This window comes from Geotrypetes seraphini, chromosome 1, assembly GCF_902459505.1.
Source record: "Geotrypetes seraphini chromosome 1, aGeoSer1.1, whole genome shotgun sequence".
Classification (NCBI taxonomy): Eukaryota; Metazoa; Chordata; class Amphibia; order Gymnophiona; family Dermophiidae; genus Geotrypetes; species Geotrypetes seraphini.
In genome coordinates, this window is record NC_047084.1 from 118,563,021 (window position 1) to 118,580,583 (window position 17,563).

General features: G+C 43.8%; 1 protein-coding gene across 1 annotated transcript in view; it reads right to left on the reverse strand.

The window, feature by feature from the left end:
- Positions 1-17,563, reverse strand: part of LOC117366691 (scavenger receptor cysteine-rich type 1 protein M130-like) — a 36,470-nt gene that overhangs the window by 13,982 nt on the left and 4,925 nt on the right. Inside the window, exon 2 of the mRNA XM_033958406.1 lies at positions 9,886-10,212. Within this exon, the coding sequence (XP_033814297.1) occupies positions 9,886-10,054 (169 nt within the window). The 5' untranslated portion in view covers positions 10,055-10,212. The remainder of the gene's footprint in view (positions 1-9,885; positions 10,213-17,563) is intronic.

The window sequence follows — 17,563 nt, forward strand, 5'->3', positions numbered from 1 at the left end:
ATGCACCAAACTGTAACCTCTTTTCTGCCCCTCATACATCATTTACAATTTCCCACTTTTATTTTTATCTATTTATTTGGTTAGTTTTATATCCCGTCCTACCCAACAAGCTCAGAATGGGTAATCCAGGTTTCTTCAGGGTGTTATCATGCAATTTCTCTATTTTCTCAATTAGACCTACCCATCATAAACATAACATCGTACAAAGATAAACCTAAAATCACTAACCCAAGTGGTTTAGATAGCACAAATCACACAATATATATTACACACCACTTATTCTGAAAAGTGCAATTGGTATCTTTCAGCCATTTTCAAATCTTTGACAGAACAACATATCTTTTGGCCCTGACGCAGCGGACGAGAATTGATTCTGCGAAACGCTGGCCGCGTCGGCATTAACTGTTTTGAGAACAAAGGCATGTTTAAGAACAAAGATGGCTTAAGATCGAAAGCATTTGTAAGAATGAAGACTGCTTGAGATAAGTTCTTCTTTTTTTGTCAATTTTTTTCAATATGATGGATAAAGTGCATGCTAGAAAATTGATGAACTGATTTGGATACAGAGAGAAATATTTATAAATTATTTCAGAGAAAATCCATATAAAAAAACTGTTAAAAAAGTAAACAGATAAATCACAGACTGAAGAGGCTGGGGCTGTTCTCCCTGGAGAAGCGGAGACTCAGAGGAGATATGATAGAGACCTTCAAGATCCTGAGGGGCATCGAAAAGGTTGACATGGACAGATTTTTCAATTTGAAAGAAACCACAAGAACTAGGGGTCACTCGATGAAATTGAAGGGGGACAGGTTTAGAACAAACGCAAGGAAATTCTTTTTCACACAGAGGGTGGTGGACACATGGAACACCCTTCCTGAAGCCGTGATAGGAAATAGCACAGTACAGGGTTTCAAGGAAGACCTGGATAGGTTCCTGGAGGACAAAGGGATTGAGGGGTACAGATAAGAGCAGTGGAAGGTTTAGAGATAAGTGTAGAGGTAGGCATAAAATTAGTCAGGGACTGCTGCTCAGGCAATATGCCTGATGGGCCGCCGCGTGAGCGGACCGCTGGGCAGGATGGACCTCTGGTCTGCCCCGGCGGAGGCGACTACTTATGTACTTATGTACCTATTTTCTTGCCGATGACTGGAGCAAGGAGCAGGAATACTACGCAGACTATTTCAGTTTGTGATATTACAACTGTGCGTAGGCTCCAATTCTGAGGCCTATAGAGAAATGTTTGGAAGAAAAATGGCTGAAAGACACCAATTGCACTTTTCAGAATGAGTGGTATGTAATATATTTTGTGTGATCGTACAAAGATACTCATGTTCCTTGTTCCCATTCAAATTCAGTCCAGCTTTTCTGATCATTTCCTGTGCTTAAAAGGGAGGCATTTTTCTTGAAAAGCAGCAGATACTACCTTACCAAACTTATCAACAGTGCTAATTCTTCCTACACCTGAACATCTCAGTACCAAAGAGAAGCTGTTTGAAATATCTGGCTATAAATGCCAGAAGCCAAGAACTCCTAAGGCCTTGAAAGTTTAAACTACACTTTTGTGTCTGGTAGTTTTTTCCTTGGCCTCCTCTAGATATAGAAGAAAGAGCTGAGGAGGTATGAAGCCTGTTCATGTAGTTATTTAGAGCAAACAGGAGAGTTAGAATATATTTCACTAAATGAAAAGAAAGAGAGAACTGGTGGAAGGAAGATAACCAATGGGATACTGAAATACCTGGGTACAAACTATATCACACAGATAGGGTGGATCGAAGTGGTGGAGGCTTAGTGTTATGTGTTAAGGAGGGCCTTGAATCGAATGAATTGAAATTTCTACACAAGCAGAAACACACCTTTGAATCCCTATGGGTAAAAATTTCATGTGTAAATAGGAAAAGCAGGAATGCACTACGTCCGATGCAGGAGGAAGAGAGGACAGGGTCGTCACCTGTCTGCCTGGAGCAAGAGTAAAGGATGTGACCAACAGGATCTCCAGGATCATAGATGGCGCACGGGGAGTGGACACAGCTGTGCTTATCCACGTGGGAACAAATGATGTGAGCGGGCGGAAGTATGACAGGGAAGAGATGAAGGGCCAGCTCCGCTCACTCGGAAGACAACTGAAGATCAGGGAGGTGAAGGTGGCCTTCTCTGAAATCCTCCCTGTACCAAGAGCAGATGGAAAGAGACAAGGGGAATTGCAAGTGATCAACGCCTGGATGAGATGATGGTGCGAAGACGAAGGTTTTGACTTCGTGCGCAACTGGACGGCGTTCTGGGGAAAAAGCAAGTACTACAGAAGGGATGGACTACACCTCAACAAGGAAGGAGCAAGAGTTTTGGCAGGCAACATGAAGAAAGCAATAGAGAAGGCTTTAAACTGAAGGACAGGGGAAAGCCGACAGTCGACCACCAGTCGATGGCACGGACAACAGGATGCCCCGACGTAGAAACAAAGGACTACTACTCATACACAAGAGAGGTCGACCTCACAGCCAACAAAGGAGAACAAGCAGGAAGGGACAACTCAGACACAGGAGGGGATGACCACACAGCAAACATGGGAGACAACACAGGAGCAGTAAAGGATACCGTAAATGAAACTGTAAGGACAGCCAAGAGTAGAAGGTCCAAAAAGGTAGCACAAAGGGAACTTAGATGTATGTATACAAATGCTAGAAGTCTAGGAAACAAAATGGGAGAACTAGAGACGATAGCAAGACATGAGAACATGGATATCATTGGCATAACAGAAACATGGTGGAATGAAGAAAACAAATGGGACACAGTACTACAGGGATACAAACTATATAGAAGGGATCGAGAAGGGCAGAAAGGTGGAGGTATTGCCCTATATGTTAAGGAAGGAATAGATTCTGTTGGAATGATTACAACAGACAGGAAAGAGAAGCTGGAGTCCCTCTGGATCAAAATTCCTGGTCACAATGGTGCAGATACAAAAATTGGCCTTTACTATCGTCCCCCAAGACAGGCGGAGGTCACTGACTCAGAAATGATGGAGGAAATCAAACAAGTATGCAAGACAGGCAATGTAGTTATATTGGGAGACTTCAATTTCCCAGGAATAGACTGGAAACTAGGAGCCTCCAACTGCGGCAAGGAGGCCAAGTTCCTGGAGGTGCTAGGGGATTGCTTCCTGGAGCAAATGGTAAAAGATCCGACAAGAGGAGACACCACCTTGGACTTGGTCCTAAGTGGTCTCACCGGACCGATAACAGAAGTAGAAGTCATGGTTCCACTGGGAACGAGTGATCACAATGTAATCAACTTTAAACTTGACATCGGGAAAGGGAAACATACCAAAACCTTAACCACCACCTTAAACTTTAAAAAGGGTAAATACGATTGCATGAGAGCCATGGTAACAAAACGACTCGAGAAGATGGTGGACAAACTTGAAACAGTAGATCAGGCATGGTGCCTATTGAAAAATACTATTGCAGAAGCACAAGATCTCTACATTCCGAGGATTTCCAAAGATCGGAGAACTAAAGGCAAAGGAGAACCGGCATGGCTTACCATACAGGTGAAGGAAGCCATAAAAGAAAAGAAGGACTCTTTCAAAAAATGGAAATGCACGAAGACAACCGAAGCCTGGAACAAACATAAAGATGAACAGAAGAAATGTCACAAGGCGGTGAGGGATGCAAAACAGGACTATGAGGAAAAAATAGCCCGGGAGGCTAAAAACTTCAAGCCCTTCTTTAGATACGTGAAAGGGAAAAAACCTGCAAAAGAGGCAGTGGGACCCCTGGACGACAAGGGAAGAAAAGGGTACATCAAGGAAGATAAACAAATCGCAGACAAACTAAATTCCTTCTTTGCGTCCGTCTTTACGAAGGAGGACACCTCAACAATACCTGAAGCGGAGAAACTGTTTACAGGAGAAATAGAGGACAGCCTCACCACAGTTGAAGTGAACTTAGATCAGATATACTACCAGATCGACAAACTTAAAAGTGACAAATCCCCTGGACCGGATGAAATTCACCCGAGAGTCTTGAAGGAATTGAACGTTGAAATTGGAGAGTTATTGCAAAAACTTGCAAACCTGTCAATCAGAACTGGTCAGATACCAGACGACTGGAGGAAAGCGAACATCACGCCAATCTTCAAAAAAGGATCGAGAGGAAAACCGGGCAACTATAGGCCTGTGAGTCTTACGTCTGTCCCCGGCAAGATGATTGAATCACTGATCAAGGATAGCATAGTTCAGCACTTGGACACACACGACTTGATGAAACCCAGTCAACATGGATTCAGGAAAGGGAAATCGTGTTTGACGAATTTACTCCAATTCTTTGAGACCGTGAACAAGCAAATTGATAGTGGAAAGCCGGTGGACATAATATACTTGGACTTCCAGAAAGCATTTGACAAAGTTCCACATGAAAGACTTCTCAGGAAACTACAAAGCCATGGCAAAGAGGGAGATATACAAAGATGGATAGGCAAATGGCTGGAAAATAGGAAGCAGAGAGTGGGCATAAATGGGAAGTTCTCCGACTGGGAGAAAGTGACTAGTGGTGTACCCCAGGGCTCGGTACTTGGGCCGATCCTTTTTAATATTTATATCAATGACCTGGAAAACGGAACATCCAGTGAGATCATCAAGTTTGCAGACGACACAAAACTCTGCCAGGCAATCAGATCGCAGGAGGACAGTGAGGAACTCCAGAGCGATTTGTGTCGGTTAGAAAACTGGGCGGAGAAATGGCAGATGAAGTTCAATGTGGAGAAATGCAAGGTAATGCATTTAGGCAGTAAAAATAAGGAATACGAGTACAGAATGTCAGGTGCAACTCTGGGAAAAAGTGAACAAGAAAGGGATCTGGGTGTACTGATAGATAGGACCCTGAAGCCGTCGGCACAATGCGCGGCAGCGGCAAATAAGGCAAATAGAATGTTGGGCATGATAAAGAAAGGAATCTCGAGTAGATCGGAGAAAGTTATAATGCCGCTTTATAGGGCAATGGTCAGACCCCACTTGGAATACTGCGTCCAACATTGGTCTCCCTACCTAAAGAAGGATATAAAACTGCTGGAGAGGGTGCAGAGGCGAGCAACTAAACTAGTGAAGGGTATGGAGAAACTGGAATATGAGGATCGACTTAAAACACTGGGATTGTTCTCCCTTGAGAAAAGGAGACTGCGTGGGGATATGATCGAGACCTTCAAAATACTGAAAGGAATCGACAAAATAGAGCAGAGAAGATTATTTACATTGTCCAATTTGACACGGACAAGAGGACATAAAATGAAGCTAAGGGGGGGCAAGTTCAGGACTAATATCAGGAAGTTCTGCTTCACACAGAGAGTGGTTGACATCTGGAATATTCTCCCAGGGGAGATTATTGCAGAATCGACAGTCCTAGGCTTCAAGGGCAAACTAGATGCATATCTCCTTGAGAGAGGCATATAGAGATATGGTTGGCTATAGGGTAAGCCAGGTGTATACCTGGCAGGGCCTCCGCGTGTGCGGATCACCGGACTTGATGGACCGAAGGTCTGATCCGGAGATGGCGCTTCTTATGTTCTTATGTTCTTATGAAATATTATCAGAAATTAGGGAGGCTAACAAACTGGGTAACACAATAATAATGGCTGATTTCAACTATCTCGATATTGACTAGGTAAATGTAACATCAGGGCATGCCAGTCAGATAAAATTCCTTGATGAAATCAAGGACTGATTTATGGAGCAGAAAGAAAAGCGATTCTAGACATAGTTCTTAGTGGAGCACATGAATTGATACAGAAGGTATGGGGCTGGGGCTGCTTCATTACATGATCAGATTTGATATAATCCATGGAATACGTTCACACAAAAATCCAATACAACAGCATTTAATTTAAAAAAGGAGACTATGATAACATGAGAATGATAAAAAAGAAATTTAGAGGAGCAGCTGCATAGGTCATAAATTTAGATCAGGCATGGATGTTATTCAAAAATACCATCCTGGAAGCCCAGACAAGATATATTCCATATATTAAAAAAGGAGAAGGAAGACCAAATGGCAGCCGGTGTGGTTAACAAATGAGGTGAAGGAAGCTATTAGAGCTAAAAGAGAATCCTTCAGAAAGTGGAAGAAGGATCCAACTGAAAATAATTGTAAACAGTACAAGGAATATCAAGTCAAATGCAAGGTGCTAAAAGGAAGGTAAAGAGAGACCTTGAAAAGAAGATTGCTCTGGAAGCAAAAACACACAGTAAAAACTCTTTTAAGGATATTAAAAGCAAGAAGCTGGGAAGAGTATTGATTGGACCGCTAGATGACTGAGGGATAAAAGGGGCTCTCAGAGAAGACAAGGCTATAGCGGAGAGATTAAATTAATTATTTGCCTCAGTCTTCACCAAGGAAGATGTGGGGGAGATACAGATGCCAGAAATGGTATTCAATGTACGATGGCAGCCAAAACAGCAAAGATGCTAGGAATTATTTTAAAAGGGATGGTTAACAAGACTAAAGATATTATCATGCCTCTGTATCGCTCCATGATCAGTGATGAAACATTTCAGATCTTGAAACTCATGAGAAAACTGTATGCAGTGTTGTGTTATTGGTGCCTCCATCACACCCCTTGTTATAACGCTATGATGTTCGTTAACTCTAATTCAAAATTTCTTGGAGGTCTGACCAATGTATAGCAGTTCACAAGGGCGTACAAAACTGTAGACAACGAATTCTGAATTGCAATTGGTTACATGTCTTAGTATATAGACATGACGATCTAAGATTTGTGAACTCAGTGATATCTAGAGTAATCTCACAAGTTTTACAGTGGAAGGGTTGGAGGCAGTGAGAGAGAGGCTCCTCTTAGTTTCTTATCTGCGTCCTGCAGCGCACACACTAGCTGACCGGAAGTCTAACCCCCGACGACAGAACTGGCGTCGGAGAGAAGGGTCCAGTCAGTCACGTGAAGGGTAGCGAGAAGATCTCTTCTTGGCTGAAGGAGAGCTTTCACCTCTGTCCGGCTTGTGAGGAGCCTTGCAGTCCTTTTCCTCCAAGCACCCATGAGCAGTGGAAAGGCTGGTCAGAGGTGGCGTACTTGGCCGCTCCTTAGAGCAGGGGAGTGGTGGTGGAGAGCAGCGCCTCCCCCCCTCCCCCCCGTCTTCCGAATGGTTCTTCCCACTGGAAACCAAAGTGTTCATCAGAGCCTTGCAGCCCTGCCACACCCGTTCATAGATGGACCAACACGGCGGGATGGCCTGCTCCAGCACCGTGCACACCGGGGCATACATGGAGCAGAGGAAAAACTTGAACTCCGATGAGCAGTGCACCTTCACCAGCGGGTAGAACTGGTGCACCTCCAGGCCGGCGTCCTCCTGGTTCTTGTGGCCAGCAGTTCCAGTTAATTACCTGGTAACAGTAACTGAAAAGGCACCAGAGAATCTGCTATCCCAACCCTACTTGGTTTGTTTCGGCTTTTACTGCTTTATTTTGGTGATGCCAGTTATGGAAAAATGCTCAATATATAGGGCCATGACGGTCTGGTTGTAGGCGATGTCCATGCACAGGGGGATGGAGATGGGCTGGCAGAAGCCATGGTCCTGGATGGAGATGCCCCTTTCCCCGTGGAACTGGCACGCCACCCAACAGTTCAGGAAGGGTAGCAGTGGAGAGGCCGGACGGTGCCAGATGCCAGGGACAGGCATGGCGGGTGAATCGGAACAAAAAATTACTGCAAAAAAAAAAAAAACTTGGGGGGGGGGAGAAATCCTCAATTCTGTGGCTTGTGGAGACCAAATGGATCCACCATGCAAAGAAAGTTTTCAGGACACAAGCTCATGGGCACTCAGTATTTCCAAATAGGCCCTGCATGCTGCACGTGACTGATGCAAAGCCTTTCCTCTGACCTCAGCTCTGATGTCAGGGGAAGACTTCCAGTCGGCTATATGTTCGTGCTGTAGGCAGGAAAAGAAGACGAGCTTCTCGGCTCGAGCTGCCTCTAACCCTTGCTGTTATCTGGCTGTAAACGTGGGACACAGAAGGGGTCAAATGTGGGAGGCAAACACGGGACACAGAAGGAGGGGAGGGAGTGTGTTTTTGGACACACAACTTCAAGGCATGAACTTGGGAGATGAGAGAGGGATAAATGCTGGACCATTGTAGGAGGAACCAATGGATAGCAACAGAAGAATTTACAGAAGATGGGAAAGCAGAAAAAAGAAACTGGGACCAACTTGATGGAAAAATAAGTCTCCAGATAACAAAGATAATAAACAGAATTTATTGATTAAAATGTTAGCTTTGGGAAATATATATAGCAGATGTCTTTGTATTGTGTTCAAAAGAAAAGGAAATGCATTTCTGGTTTTATTTCTACAGTGTTGAAGTACTTGCTGACCCTTGCTGTGGCTGGTGGGGATCCCCAAGCACCGCCAGCAGAGGACCTCCTCTAGAGACGGCCAGAACTCCCCTCCACCAAGCGCAGCAGTCGCTGGCAGCATCCATGAGCCACTGAGATGCCAGCATCTGTGACTCAGGGACACTACTACTGCCTGCTAAACTTGGCAAAAGGGACCCCTGTCCAACTGCAGAGGAAGTCCTCAGCTGAAAGCTTGGCGGTCCTCATCAGCTGAGTATTTATATTTTATATTTACATTAGAGGCTCTGATAGAAACCCGTTTACAAAGCATGTATTCTTCCCAATTAATATTTCCAAATTAATAAAGTGTCTTTGCTTATTTGTAAATGGGTCTCTACCAGAGCCTTTAATTCAGTAGCATAATTAAATAAAATAACTATTTCTGAAGTTTATAGGGACGGGCGGGGACAGAGGGATTCTTCACGGGAACGGGTGGGATTCCTCACGGGGACGGGTGGGATTTCTGTCCCCGCGCAACTCTATCAGGGATTAGTTTCATGCAAGACAATTTTTCACGGACGGAGGAGGGGGGAGGGATTCAAACATATAATCTTTACCATTCTGTATGCACAATATAATCTTACAAATACATTATGGTAACCACAAAATTAAACTGCATGAAGCACACTGTTTTCCCCTCCCAGGGTGCATCTCTCCCACCACCTTACTGCCACATCCAATATTTCTTCCTGTGCAGCATCTTCCACCCCTGCTTATCAGCCTCATACCCAACATTTCTTCTTGTATCACCTCTCTCTAACACCATGCTACATTTCTCCCTCCATTACCTCCACCACCATGTCCAATATCCTCTCTCCTTCCCTTATGCCGAACAATTCTCCCTTTCTATTACCTCCCCACCTCAGCATCTCTTTCCCTCACTCCCTCCATTCTTCCATCCTGTCCCAAGTTCATGCTCCCCTCCTTCCTTCTTTCCATCCATCAGAAGTTTGTGTTCCCTCTCTTCCTTTTGTGTCCCAATACATCTCTTTTCATGTTCCAACGGGCCCCTCTTCATCCTTCCCTCCCTCTATTCTGTGCATCAAATTCATGCCTCCCTCCTGCGAGTGTTTACCTGTTCTGGCCAGTTCTCTCCTCCCGGCAGCACTTATCTTCACAAAGCCATGGGTGGTTCCTACATGAAGCCCGTGGCTGACTCAGAAGCCTAGAGGGAAAGCTTTCGAGTCATCTGCTACTCATGGCTTTGTGAAGAGAAGCTTGGCTGGGAGGAGGGAGCCAGCCAGAACCCAGGGACTGCCTGTAATGTAAATTAAAAAAAAAAAAAATAGCGTGGCCTGGTTCAGCACAGCCCACATCCTGGGGGACCCCTGCTTTAGTGAACAGACCCCCCTCTCTGTCTTAGCTCTTAACTTTAGTTCAGCCACTGATCTGGAACTATGGCCTTCTTCAGAAACCCTGGCTGTACCATTCTGAGACTGAGCGTTGGCGAATCATAATTTTGTGCAATTTTATATGGTGCTGTGGCTTACCTGAGAACGAACACTTGACTTGTGCCCGTTGTCTGGAGCTGCACTGATTCTGCAGCAACATCTGGGACCCACAGAGAGAAAGATCCACCTCAGTACCAGAGCAGGAGACATTGTAGAGCCACACTGGTCCCGAATCTGCACCGACACCTCCTTCAGCTGCAGCTTCCATTGCAGGCCCACACTTAATCTGCCTGCACACCACGGCAGCATCTTGGATGTCCCAGCCATGACCACAGACCGTGCCCCAGGTGTTACCGAAATAAACCTCCACTGTTCCTTCACAAGAATGGCTTCCACCCACCAGCCTCACCTGAGAAACTGAGGAGCCTGAAACAGAGACAGTCCAGGGAATGAATATCTCCTAATACCATCAGCTCTATTCACAAAGTTCTCAAAATATCAGCCAGACTTTTAGTCATACTTTTCTAATGATGTTATTCCTACCATTGTATTTGGAATAAAGGTATGTGCACACTTTATGATGACTTTAGCCATCTAGAAATAATGAACTGGTTAAATCATGCTGAGTGGATCAAGAAGAGATATTCAATGACACTTGACTAGGCAGTGCTGCAGAATACGCCCTCTGACGACCATGGCACTGTCCGAGCAGAGCTGGAGCAAAGCACTGGCGATATTTGGCTGATCATAGGGTTACCAGATGTCCGGATTTCCCCAGTGGTCCGGACGGCTTTTCAAAACCCGACACTTTGTCCGGGTTTTGGAAAAGCCTCCTCTAAACTGCATCGGACAGGAGGAAATCCGCAAATGCGCAGAGCAGTTAGTAGGGGGCGGGACTGGGGCATAATGGGGTGAGGATGGGTGGAACTGCGCAGGTCTAGGGGGTCCAGATTTTACTATAGTAAAATGGCAACGCTAGCTGATCAAGGCATAAAGATTGCTTAATTGTAGTCCTAACTTTGCCTGGTTTAGCTATGTGGGTAGGGCACTCAGTATTGGCCAAATTGATGTAGCTTCCGAGCGGATTTTCAGTGCTGGTGCATGGATGTGGCCTGACATTCTATTTTATATAAGGTTTATAGCCCGCTCTAATCTCCAATCTGATCCTAGGCAGATAACAATATTTTAAAAAGATACATCAAAGTTCTCAGCAAATTTAGAATAAATCAATTAAAATAATGAGCTTTTAAACATTTGCAAAAGATATAAAATGAAGAAAGTTTCTTTAATTCAGTAGGAAGAACGTTCCAAAGTTTGGTTCCTACAGATTCAAAAAATGTGCTCGTCAAAGATTTCAAATGAATATATTTACTTGTTGAATAACTGAACTTCAAACAAGAAGCTGGAAACAAGAAGCAATCCTACTTATTAGAAAGGATAAATATATTAATAAACCTTCCAGTCTAATTTGGCTGACAGCAGTGAGCATTTAAAAAAGTGCTCACTGCTTCCCACTAAATATTGGTTGGAATTTTTCTATTAGTTCACCAATTCTAGACAAGGTACTTTTCCTCTCCTACTCTTTCACATTGACTCTTAATAATCTGTATTCTTGATCTGATGACCCTGCTAGGCCTATCACAAGCATCCACCCAGCCAGAGCTCATGATATTAAACATTTAATAAAACTCCTATATCCACTCTAGTCCCTGAAACTCCTGTGACAGCTGACTCTACGAGGGATGTTCAATAATTTATCCACCTGAGTATGAAAGAAAGTAGCAAGCACGTTGAAACAAGTCTATGCATGTTGTGATTTGTCTCAAGGTTACTCATGCACAATTGTGGCTCAGTGCGAGTCTAACATTCCAAGAGACAGGATGTCAGGAGAGTCCTCGTGCGAATCAAGTAACAAACTGCTACACTAGGAGCATTGTTCAGTGATAAAATTTCTCACAAAAGGGAAAAAGCCAAAGGAGATCCATGAACACATGACTGAAGTTTATGGTGAATCTTCCCCATCATCTTACAAAGTAAAATTTTGGTGCAAGCAGTGCATCATGCTCGAAATAGAAAAATGAACTTTAAACTTCAAACTGAAATTAAACTCAGAAAAGACAAAGATTTTCCTTGCTAGCCCAAACGAAAAAATCTCCGCAACTACAATATATGTAAATGGCCATGATCACCCAATACTAAAAACCATAAAAATACTGGGAGTCACCCTGGACACCCACCTGACCCTGACCGATCACATAAACTCGGTGACAAAAAAATGCTTCTTCATCCTTTGGAAACTGAAAACCATAAAAAAAATACTTCGACCCGCTATCCTTCAGAATATTGGTACAATCACTGATTTTATCCACCCTGGACTACTGTAACTAAACTAAACTAAACCTTGGGTTTATATACCGCACCATCTCCACGAATGCGGAGCTCGGCACGGTTTACAGGAAGAAGGATGAGAGAGGAACTACAGTGGAGAGATTAAAGAGTTAGGTGTAAAGGGGAAAGTGAGAGGCCTAAGAGGGGGGAAGTGTTACAGTTTTGAGAATAGCCAGGTTTTTAGGTGTTTGCGCGGAAGAGTTGGAGGGAGCTTGAGGTTCGGAGTGGGGAGGTGAGGTTATTCCAGATCTCAGTGATTCTAAAGGGGAGAGATGACCCAAGTTTGCCTGCATGGGAAATACCTTTTATGGAACGGAAGGATAGTTTAAAAATTTGGGAGGATCTGGAGGAAGTAGGGGTTGGGGGAGTTCCAGGATAGAGGGATAACGGCAGGAAGGATGCCATGTAGGATCTTGTAGGCCAGACACGCACATTTGAAGTGGATCCTGGGGATTACTGGGAGCCAATGGAGCTTAGACAGGAGTGGTGAGACACGATCAAATTTGCTTTTCGCGAAAACAAGCTTAGCTGCGGCGTTCTGAATCCGCTGAAGTCTGTGGAGGCTTTTCTTGGTTAGGCTGAGGTAGATAGAATTGCAATAATCCAATCTGGAGAGGATGATGGATTGTACTAGGACTGCGAAGTGTTTTTACTATAACATTGTCTACTTGGGAATACCTAAAAAAAATGTGAGAAAACCGAGAATAGTTCAAAATACGGCCATCCGTCTAATATTCAGACTAAAGAAGAGTGATCATGTTAGTCCATTCTACAAACTCCTTCATTAGTTACCAATTGAAGCACAAATTCTATTCAAATTCTCCTGCCTCTGCTATAAACTAATCTGGGGACTGGCCCCCAGCTACCTACTACCTCACTTCGAATTCCACTCCTCTATTAGGCCTACCAGAAACCGTAACCTCTTTACCTACCCAAATATCATAGGCTGTAGATATCGTACCTTCTTTGATAGAACATTCAAATTCCAAGCAGGTAGACTGCAAACTTGGACAGGCTACTTCACTGATGCCGCCAGAGAATCATATAGTATCTTTAGGAAAGAACTAAAAACCACCTTGTTTAAGAAATGTATAACCTAACCAGACTTCTCCCTTAAAATCGGAGCCTCCTCCCATCCCAAGGAGTCCGTCTACCCCTTCTGCCAAAATTTCTACCTCTAATTGTTACCAGTTTTCCCACTGATGCCCGTCCTTCGTTCAAATGTACCAAGTTAACAACTTACTTCTCATCAACATCTTATGTTATCTTTCTCACCTTTGCAGTCTTGCACCTTTGTAACTCAAAGAGCAATCTCCTTTCTCTTCTCCTGCTTATGTTCTGAATACCGTCGACTGTATAATGCTACTCATTGTGAAACCGTGTAATACACAGACCCTGTAACTCTCCTGTTACTATCACTAGATGTTCAATGCTATACTCTGTAATTCGCTGTCTGTACAGTTTCTCTTCATTGTAAACCGCCTAGAAGTCGCAAGATTGTGGCGGTATATAAGAATAAAGTTATTATTATTAAGTGGGGTAGAGAGTCCACTGAAGATGACCTTCACATTGGACGGCCTATGGAAGCAACTTCCACAGAAATGTGCAAGAAATTGAAGGATTTAATTTTGTCAGTCAGACGAATTAAGGTTTCCCGAATAGCTGAAGAAATGGGCATCTCGGTAGAAACAGTTTTGAAAATAATTAATGAAAAATTGAGCATTTCCAAGGTTAGTGCAAGATGGGTTCCAAAAATGTTGATACCATGTCAGAAGGCCACGAGGCTCCAGTGCTGTCAGGAGAATTTGGAGATGCTCTATGAAGACCAAGTTCATTTTTTTCATTGTTTGGTGACTGGAGATGAGTCTTGGGTCTATTACAGAGATCCTGAGTCCAAAATTGGAGTCAATGCATTAGAAACACATCATTCCCCACCCCAAAGAAGTTCAAGATAGAAAAATTTGCAGACAAAGTCATGGCAACTGTTCTGGGATGATGAAGAACTTTTGGTTCTGGAATTGATGCCACACAAGACAACATAACTGGGGAAAGTTACGCCAACAGTGATCGCTTTGTGGGACTCAATCAAGGAGAAAAGACAAGGAAACCTGACAGTAGGATTGCTGCTTCTTCACGACAATGCGCCAGTGCACGTCACGACAATCACAGGCTGCTATCCAAGAATGTGGGTTTCAGCAGCTGAACCATCCACCCTGCAGTCCTGACTTGGCTCCCTTGGATTATTTCCTGTTCTGAGTTTTGAAGAAATCTCTCCATGGACAGCAGTTTTCAAGTGATGAAGACATCAAGGAAGCTGTGATGTCCTGGTTTGAAGGTAAAATAGAATAATTATTTTCAAAAGGGTTAAAGTCATGGCAGGAAAAGTGGATGAAGTGTATGGAGCTATAAGAAAACAATAGTGAAAAATAAAATAACATTTTTTGAAAACTTTTTTCTTTCCTACTGAGGTAGATAAATTACCGTATTTTTCACACTATAACACGCACCTGACTATAAGACGCACCTAGGTTGAGAGGAGGAAAACAAGAAAAAAAATATTCTGAACCAAATGGTGTACTAATATTTAATAAAATATACCAGGCTCTGCATCCAACCCCACACTCCTTGCCTGGCTTAGCACCTTGTCCCCCTTCTCTGCCAGGCTCTGTACCCTGTCTCACCTCCCTGTCCCTCTTCTGGTGGTGTAGTGGTAGGCTGGGACAGGAGGGATCTGTCCCAGCTGACTAACAATTTTTTACTCTGCCCCTCCCCCTCAAACTTTTAAAATCCTGGTGGTCCAGTGGTGTATCAGCAGGAGCGAGCTTTCTGTGCTCCTGCCCCATGAGAACTGACCGGCCCAGGCTGGAGCGCAAAAAGCTCACTCTTGCCTTGTGCACCACTGGCTACAAGATCTGAGGCAGCCATCCAGTGAGGAAGGGGCTCAGCGTGTGGCAGGAGCGCGGAAAGCTCGCTCCTGCTGATACACCGCTGGACCACCAGGATTTAAAAAGGTATGGGGGGGGGTAAAAAATTGTTAGTCAGCTGTGACGGATCCCTCTTGTCTTGGCCTACCACCAGACGCAGTATTCGCTCCATAAGACGCACAGCCATTTCCATCTACTTTTTTTTGGGGGGGGAAATTGCGTCTTATGGAGTGAAAAATATGGTATTGAATGCCCCTCATATTAAATGAGTTGGAATGTTCTTTTCCAATTTACCACCTGTGCACGTTTGCCCCTCCATTCTACAAAAAGCAATAAAAGTTGTGCATGCAATTTTGGTTGCATATCCAAATTGTGTTTGCAATTTAACTGATTAGCACCAAAATTGGCTTCTTAACAAGCAATTATTGGTGCTAATTAAAATCAATTGCACATTGCATGAATACATTTAGGCATGGGATTCACACCTATATTTTACGTGCAAGTCAAAAAAGGGGGCGCAGAAATGGGCAGATCAGTGGCATTTCTTTCAGTTACATGCGAAATTAATTAGCGGTGTTGATATATCTAAGTTGTATGTTGTTTCTGTCAATATTATGTATGTTCTTATCTAAACCGCTTAGATATAGGCAGTCTATAAATTTTTAAAAATAAATAAATAAAATTTTAGACTAAGGGAATCCACAGCTAAATTTAGGAGCAGCCATTTCCATCACGTTTTCTTTGGCGCAAATAACCATGCCCAAATTTAGTCGCAATTCCTGGGCATAAGTGCTATTCTATAAACCATGCCTAACTTTAAGCGGAGCTTATAGAATAGACTTTCATTATTGGGAATGATTAATAACAGACCGGCTCGAAAAGTTGATCCCTTTGGATTGGAAGGAAAATGTAATTCACCCCTTGCTAAAGAAACCCAACCTGGACTCTTCTCTCAGGTAATTATCATTCCATACACCATCTATCATTTGTGGCTTAGCTAGCTGAGAAAGTTAAAATTAAATGACTTCAATACACTAGACTCTCTGTTAACTGGAACTCAAGCATCCTGAATGAAGCATCTAGCCGCTACATAAATACGGTAAGTAAACGCCGGAGAAACAAAAAACCACAATGGTTCAACAAGGAAATTTCGGACCTCATTAAAAAGAAAAAAGAAGCATTTATCACCTACAAACATCTTGGGAAAAGGGAGGCAAAAGAAGACTATCTGGCCAGATCTAAGGCTGTCAAAAAGGCAGTCAGGGAAGCCAAACTTCGAACAGAGGAAGATCTAGCACGGAACATTAAAAAAGGGGACAAATCCTTTTTCAGGTACATTAGCGACAGGAAGAGAAACAAAAATGGGATAGAACGCCTTAGGCAATCAGATGGAAACTACGCAGATTCTGATACTACCAAGGCAGAACTGCTAAACGAATACTTCTGCTCAGTATTCACCTGTGAAGCACCGGGAGCTGGTCCACAACTACAGATAAGAGACAGCCAAAATGACCTGTTTCAGGATTACGAGTTTACACCCAGTAGCGTCTACCACGAACTTTCAAGACTCAAAGTAGACAAAGCCATGGGACCAGACAATCTACACCCCAGGGTACTCAGAGAGCTGAGTGAAGTTCTGGCTGAACCACTATCCGTGCTCTTCAATCTTTCCATGCGCACGGGAAAAGTACCCCTAGACTGGAAAACAGCTAACGTAATTCCACTCCACAAAAAAGGCTGCAGAACAGAGACAGAAAATTACAGACCGGTGAGTCTTACATCCATAGTGTGCAAACTCATGGAAACACTGATCAAACAGAAACTTGACAAAACTCTAGACAAAGAAAATTTACATGATCCACACCAACACGGATTTACCAGAGGAAACATAGAAACATAGAAGATGATGGCAGAAAAGGGCTACAGCCCATCAAGTCTGCCCACTCTGCTTACCCACCCCCTATCTATGCCCTAATGACCCAATTTCCTTATCTTGACCCTCGTAGGGATCCCACATGGGTATCCCATTTATTCTTAAAGTCTGGCACGCTGTCTGTCTCGATCACCTGCACTGGAAGCTTGTTCCAATGATCAACCACTCTCTCTGTGAAGAAATACTTTCTGGTGTCGCCATGAAATTTTCCGCCCCTGAGTTTGAGCGGGTGCCCTCTTGTGGCCGAGGGTCCCTTGAGAAAGAAAATATCATCTTCCACTTCGACACGTCCCGTGAGGTACTTAAATGTTTCGATCATGTCTCCCCTCTCCCTACGTTCCTCGAGAGTGTAGAGCTGCAATTTGTTCAGTCTCTCTTCGTACGAGAGACCCTTGAGCACCGAGATCATCCTGGTGGCCGTCCATTGAACCGATTCAATTCTGCGCACATCTTTACTGTAATGTGGCCTCCAGAATTGCACACAGTACTCCAGATGAGGTCTCACCATGGCCCTGTACAACGGCATTATGAC